The 6,761-nt window shown below is 32.6% G+C and overlaps 1 protein-coding gene across 3 annotated transcripts; it reads left to right on the plus strand.

The window, feature by feature from the left end:
* The first annotated feature begins 243 nt into the window (after nt 1-243).
* On the plus strand, nt 244-4,105 carry LOC121208496 (two-component response regulator-like PRR95). 3 transcript variants are annotated; one of them, XM_041079270.1, is made up of 5 exons: nt 244-626; nt 2,231-2,989; nt 3,084-3,275; nt 3,357-3,482; nt 3,571-4,105. In XM_041079270.1, the coding sequence occupies exons 1-5, from the start codon at nt 591-593 to the stop codon at nt 3,679-3,681; spliced, it is 1,224 nt and encodes a 407-aa protein (XP_040935204.1). In that variant the 5' UTR covers nt 244-590; the 3' UTR covers nt 3,682-4,105. The 3 variants fall into 3 exon arrangements, with proteins under 3 accessions (XP_040935204.1, XP_040935202.1, XP_040935203.1); XM_041079268.1 differs by lacking the exon at nt 244-626 and adding an exon at nt 711-1,221; XM_041079269.1 differs by lacking the exon at nt 244-626 and adding an exon at nt 923-1,221 and having other exon boundaries at nt 3,574-4,105.
* Nucleotides 4,106-6,761: the final 2,656 nt, after the last annotated feature.

Here is a 6,761-nt window from a genome sequence, read left to right on the forward strand (position 1 = left end):
GCTAAAAAACCTCTCAAAGAACTGAAAATACCAACTTATTATTTTGAGGAAAAAAAGAAGCATAAAAGGCCTTCAAGAGCAAAGATCATGGAAGGTTTGGGCACATGGAGGGATATGAAAACATGGATACCTAACTCATATGTTCAACCTTAAAATGTATGTATGATTCTGGTCTATGGACTATATATGCTACTATAGACAACAAATATAGCCATGCAAGCTAAGAAAGATATTTGATAAAAGCACATATAAAAAAAAATTAACCTGGAAGCTTGGCTAGATTAAAACTAGATTTACTTTTTTAATGTGGAAAAGTTATTCCACACGGATCTATAGTGGGGGGGGGGGTGGAAAAGTGACCCAAAAACAGCATGAAAACACAAGTTTTACCTTAAACAAGCAAAAATTTCCAGAATTTAGCACTTCTTTTCTAGACCCTTTTGATAAGTAGAGTTAAATAATGAACCCTCCTATTCATATATATCCCCCACCCACCCACCTTCGCTTAAAACATAGGCCCTTTTCCTTTCAGTTAAACCTGTAAAAAGGCATTCAATCTGGTTTCATAGTTGGAGCTGCTTCTTCTTCTGATGTTCTTAAGAGCTTTTATGTCGGATATGAAGCCTGTGAGCCATTTCTAATCTCTATTTATTTATTTATTTGTCTTTGGAGTTGTAAAGGGTAAAATGAGAATGATTGTATGGTTTTGTTTTCGTTTGTGAGAAATAATCCACGTTGAAAGTGAGTAAAAAACCCTTGGTTCATCGCAATTGTCGTGTTGACGCAGAAGAGAGTGCCCACTCTCGGATTTTCACAAACCCATATTTAAAACTTCCCTAAACTCCCTATATATAACTAAGTTTTGACACCCCAAACCTTCCATTTTCTTAGCAAACGTTTTTCTATTCTCAAAATCCAATAATTCGATAACATAACTAGGAAATTTTTTAAAATTTTCTTTCTATCTCCATGAACTGAGAAAAAAAAGGGAAAGAAGAAAAAAAGTTCCCTTGTTTCTTTTCTTCCATCCTCTTTTATCTTTTTCTTATTTGAAATGAAATTTTCTTGTTCTTCCACCTTAGTCTTATTACATTTTAAGCTTAGGGGGGTGTAATTCAGTAGTTGTGTAATTTTTTTTCTTTCACATTCAAAAGGAAAGGTTTGAAATTAACCATGTTGCAAGACATGATTCATCCACAACAACAACAACAACTTTCCATTGTAATTCTCTCATTTCTTCTTGAATGTAATTTTTTTTTCTTTGCATTTTATTAATGTTATAGAAAATCATAATATTTCTTTTGTTTGATGTGTATTCAAAATCATAACCAAGATTCTTTTCGTTAATGGCTAGGTTATCATTCTTACTATTACAAGGTTTACGTGAGTTTTTGTCTAATACTTTCGTAGGATACATTTCACAGATTTATATATATATCATCGTTCTTTTGTTTCTTTATTATTATTTTTTTGTTCTTTTCATGTCATTTTAAGTTCAATCATTTTCAGGCCCTACTTTATTTCTATTTTTAGCTTCCATTAGTTCTTCTTTTGTGTGAAATATTACAAGTTTATATTTGACCAAATTAATACCACTGCGTTAGTTTTAGGCTTTCCTTCATTTCATCCATTATCCTTTATTAAACAAAATTGAATCAAATAAGCAATCAAAAAAAATCATTTTTAACAATTTTTTTTTCCAGAAAAATAGATTAAATTTTATATATATATATTGCCTGACCCTAATTTAATTCCCTTTTTTGGGTAATCATATTTTTTTTTCTCATTTCAAAAGTGTCATTTTCTTAAGGGTAGCATCATCTTCCTAATCTAATCATGAATTTTTCCCCTCCATTTTTGTCCCAACTTTTCTTTTGATCACTATGGAATAAGAAACTTTTCATGCTTCTTGTTTAAGCTTTTAAATTTGTGATTCTCTCTCCTTTTTCTTTTTTTCTCCCTTACATTTGGTGAAAGACCCTAAAGACAACATTTCACATGGAAAAACATAAATATGGGTTTCTTGGTAGTGTGTGTGGGTGTGTGCGCGCTTTAAGTTGATACATGTCACGTGGAGCATAAATACACAAAATGAAACTATGTCTATTATAAGGTTATCTTCCTTATGAGATTGATCTTATATAGGTTCATAAGTCCATCAAGTTGATCTCTTTCAAGCATCCATGGCTGTGTTTTTTCATTGATATCTAAACATGGTTTTTTCTTACAGGAGGATATACCAAGCCCCATCAGTGGTCCAAATTTTTATTTTTCAGACAATGATCTTTTCTCTGACACCCTGCAAAACTCTGAGATCACTGATGAAAACTCTTCCTATGGCAATAATCTTAACATACCACCAGACATTGAACAACTCAATAATGGCTACCAAAACAACAATCGCAATACAAATCCGACCACCACCACCAGCACCAGCAACACCGCCACAAGCACCAACAACACAGTCGCCACCCCAGCCGCTAACAACAACAACAACAACAATCTGTCTATAATCTTTGATTCACCAGACGAAATGGGGAATGACATTTCGGCTTCTATAGACTTCTCTGAATCTCCATCTTTTTCAGTCCCTCCATTTCTGACACATCAAGACCATTTCAACCTGTCTTTAGTGCAGTCTCAAATGCAATTACCTGATGTTTCAGCTGAGGGGCTCTCACAGTACACTACCGACACTGTTGGACCTCTTTTGGGGCCTCCACTGCCATCTGTTTTTGACGAAGATTGCTTGTCTTCGGTGCCTTCGTATGTGCCTTTAAACTCTTCATCTCCATCAGGCTCCTTTCTTGGTCCTCCCATGACTAGTTTCATGCCTGCTGGGACTATTGCTGATAGTTCCGGGGTTTTCGCTGAGAGGATTCTTTTGAATTCTGAACTTCAACCACAAGACTTGGAATTTCAGGGTGATAATGCTGGAATCTTTTGCCCTGATACAGTCCAACGAGTTTTCAAACCAGGAGATTTGCAGGTAGGTACTTGTTTAACATTCATCATTCGATTTAGTACAATAAAGCAACTATAAATTATTCATTTGAATTCATTTGTAAACTTGCTTCGAATAGGGCCTGAGCAGTGACAATCAACAACTGGTTGGAGTGGCAACAACCAGCTCTACTCCTTTAGCTTCAGAGATGTCTAGCTTGGAAGATTCAACTTTCAACAAAGTTGGTAAACTGTCTGTTGAACAAAGGAAAGAGAAGATCCATAGGTACATGAAGAAAAGGAATGAAAGGAACTTCAGCAAGAAAATTAAGGTCCCTATAACTCCCTCTCATATCAACATTTATACCATTTAAAGACTGAAGTACTAATGTTTTATAATCAAATGTGTGTAGTATGCATGCCGCAAGACATTAGCCGATAGCAGGCCTCGAGTGAGAGGAAGATTTGCAAAAAATGACGAATTTGGAGACACCCATAGGCAAGCTTGTAGCAATCCTGAAGAAGAATATGATGATGAAGTAAGGGTCTTCTTTCTTTTCTTCATAAAATTCCCAAGTTCTCTCTCTCTCTATATGTATTGATAATGAACTTTTGCTTTGATTTAAGCAGGTGGTAGTGAAAGAAGAGGAAGACATGGTTGATTCCTCAGATATTTTTGCTCACATTAGTGGTGTCAACTCTTTCAAATGCAATTATCCAATCCAATCCTGGATTTAATTAGTTTTAAACAATAAAGCTACTACAATTTTGCAGGGACCCCTGTTTCAAACTGGGTTTTCTCCAAGTTTGATGTTAAAAAAAAACAAAAAAATATTAATAATAATTGGGTCCTATGGTATACAAATAATCAACTCAGGGTCGCTATAGATAGTAAATAAAGCTGTAAGTTTTGTAGATATGTATGTATATGATCATTCCCCTTGTATCAAGTTCAATTGTATGTGATCAGCACATTTTCACAATGATATTATGGCATTCCTTAATTGCCAAAGTCACTTGTTGAAGAAATTAATTTTATGTTAGATTGTGAGTGTAACCAATAGTTTGCTTCAATTGCTTGGCTCATGTATAGTATAAATTTAACTTCTTCAAAGTGAAAAAAGAAAATAAAAAATTGGATGTTGGAAGGTGTTTGATGCCATTTTAGTTCATATTTTGTAATTTTGTAGTTAAATCTATCTTTTGTGTATTATTTTTGGTTGTTCAATGAAAATATATATATTTCATGAATCGAGATGTGTGTTGGCAAAAGAAAATTTTCAGGTTAAAATCAAATTTAACACGATTCACAACTAATTTTATTATTAAAAATAATATATTAGTATATATTTTACAATTAAACTTAAATAAAAATATTTGTACCATTTAATTTTGTATACGAATTGGCAGGAAAATTAGGCAAATATGATGATTTAAAAAGAAAATTAGAGATTTGGGTCGAATTTAAGGAAATTTAAGAACCTGCGAATTTATTTGGAAGTTCCTCCCATGTACCAATGGATTTTGGAGCTTGCAAATCTAACTAATTCAACGCGTTATCACATAATGAGAATAAGAACACCCGAAGATGAATAACATCATCGATGATCCCATTAAATTTAAATGTATCGCATAGATGCAAGAAATATTTAAAATGTTGATTCGGGTCCTCATGTATTGAGCCCCAAAATTGCAGGTTACTCTGTATCATTTGTATAATTGCTGATTTGATCTCAAAACTGTTTGCATTCATGGCTTGTCTGTTGATGCTGCCTTGCACAACATCCAAATCCGGCATTGCATAATCACGCAATGTGTGATTCTGCTCTATCATCGGCTTTACAATCCGTGGAATTGGTTCTACTAGTGGTGTTAGTGGTATTTGCTCGGGCTAGTCCTCGTACAACGGATTTTCATGTAGTGGATCAGCCACTGGTGGATCTTCTCTCTGAATGAGAGCTGTTCATGCTCGTCTTAACGTGTGTTCTGGTTCAAGGTCAAACTCGATCAGATCTCTTCTGTTTCGAGTCATACACAACAAATAAGAAACATAATTGAGTTAATAAAATAAATAAATTTTAGATAAATAAAAAAAATATCGTATCTATGAATTTCAATTTTCCTACTTATCCTAATTAGCATATAATTATTACTAAAATTTGTGTTTAACACAGAAACTTCCTTGACAACTACGCCAACAACTCGATCGCGCCCCAACATGCGTGTCCTTTTGCTTAGGAATTATGCAATGAAATATGTAATTAAGTGCGGTGGCTGCGAGTGTACAGGTCAAATTGTAATAGAGTTAATTATAAAGAAATACTGGAAGTACTCTAAGGATCGTACCCAAAAGAGGTTTGTTTAAACTAAATGATTAGCAATGAATAACACACTACCTAGGTCTAAATAGATACTTATGTACTCATCATATTATGGCAAAATAATAAAGAGATGAACTGAAAAACAAAAATACATAAAATCCAAATACCAAAATCTCAATTAATTCAAGTAGACAAAAGGATGACTAACTTCCGTGTTCTTGATTAACTTAGATCCAGAAGTTTTACTAATTAACTAACAATTAACCTAATTAACACCTTTCGACCTATAACTAGATCATTCGATCGACTTTTCTTTTGGATGTCGCGACATCTATGGCAGTCCACTAATTTCTTGGCCACAATGTTTTACTACACACTTAATCAACTTGTCAGTTCTTCCTTAAGCTAGATTGGCCTAAAAGGTCATAAAACAACACTAAAAGCTCAATTTATTCAACTTAACTTGAAAAGTAAGTAATTCTTAAAATGAACTTAAAAGATAGAAAATCACTTGAATACAAGCTCCATAAGTAGTGAAAAGAGCTTAATTAGGCCCATTTAAAATATGGGTTGGGTCGAGCTTGAACATTCAAGATCCGAGCCCGACCCTGCCTGACCTGTTTTTAAGTTTATAATACTTTATATTATGTTATTATTATATAGGATATATCTCAAAACTATACATGAACTACGATTTAATGTGCAATTGTATACATGAACTTTGATTTTCTGCAATTTTATACATGAAATTTTAATTTTATCCAATCTTGTAAATTATTAGCACAATTTTTTATATAACATCATTTTATGTTTAATATTGCATAAATAAATAATTATATTTATCCAATATAAAAAAATTGATGTATTTATTTCTTTAAATATGTAGGATTAAAACAAAATTAAAGTTTCAAGTATACATTTGAACCACAATTAGAGTTTCACATGTATAATTGCACCAAATTAATCAAAGTTCATGTATAATTTTGAGATTTATCTCTTTTATATATTATGTAATTTATAACATATTTAAAAATAAACCTATACTAAATATATAATACTACTCTAAAGTAAACATTAAAATAATGTTAAGATGACTATATAAAAAATTTCAATAAATAAAAAATATATAAAGTATTTAAATTAAAATAATATAAATATTTTTTTAAAAAATTAAAAATAATATGGACGAACATAAAATGGGCTTGGGTTAGTCTTTTGTAAAATATAGGCAAGCTGGGGCAAAATTTTAGGTCCATATTTCAGGTCGGGTTGGGCTTGGGCAAGCATAAATTATATTAATATCATACTTAGGCCCGACCCAAACCTTGCCCAGCCCAACCCATGAGCACCTCTAGTCATAAGTGAATAAATCCAGAAATAGATCTAGGATCTATTTTACTTAGGTCTTATTCGTTATACTGTCAGTCCAGTTAGTCACATCTATATATCTATATTTTAGGAGTCATCTACTCCAATACTAAAGACAAAGCATCTCCC

Source organism: Gossypium hirsutum, chromosome A10, assembly GCF_007990345.1.
Source record: "Gossypium hirsutum isolate 1008001.06 chromosome A10, Gossypium_hirsutum_v2.1, whole genome shotgun sequence".
Lineage (NCBI taxonomy): Eukaryota > Viridiplantae > Streptophyta > Magnoliopsida > Malvales > Malvaceae > Gossypium > Gossypium hirsutum.

What these genes read in the sequence shown, in the direction of transcription:
- LOC121208496 (XM_041079268.1), top strand. Translation starts at nt 1,174, where the DNA reads ATGTTGCAAGACATGATTCATCCACAACAACAACAACAACTTTCCATT. An exon ending in AACAACAACAACTTTCCATT is followed by an intron (nt 1,222 to 2,230) that starts GTAATTCTCTCA and finishes TTTTTCTTACAG; the next exon opens with GAGGATATACCAAGCCCCAT. An exon ending in AAGAAGAATATGATGATGAA is followed by an intron (nt 3,483 to 3,570) that starts GTAAGGGTCTTC and finishes CTTTGATTTAAG; the next exon opens with CAGGTGGTAGTGAAAGAAGA.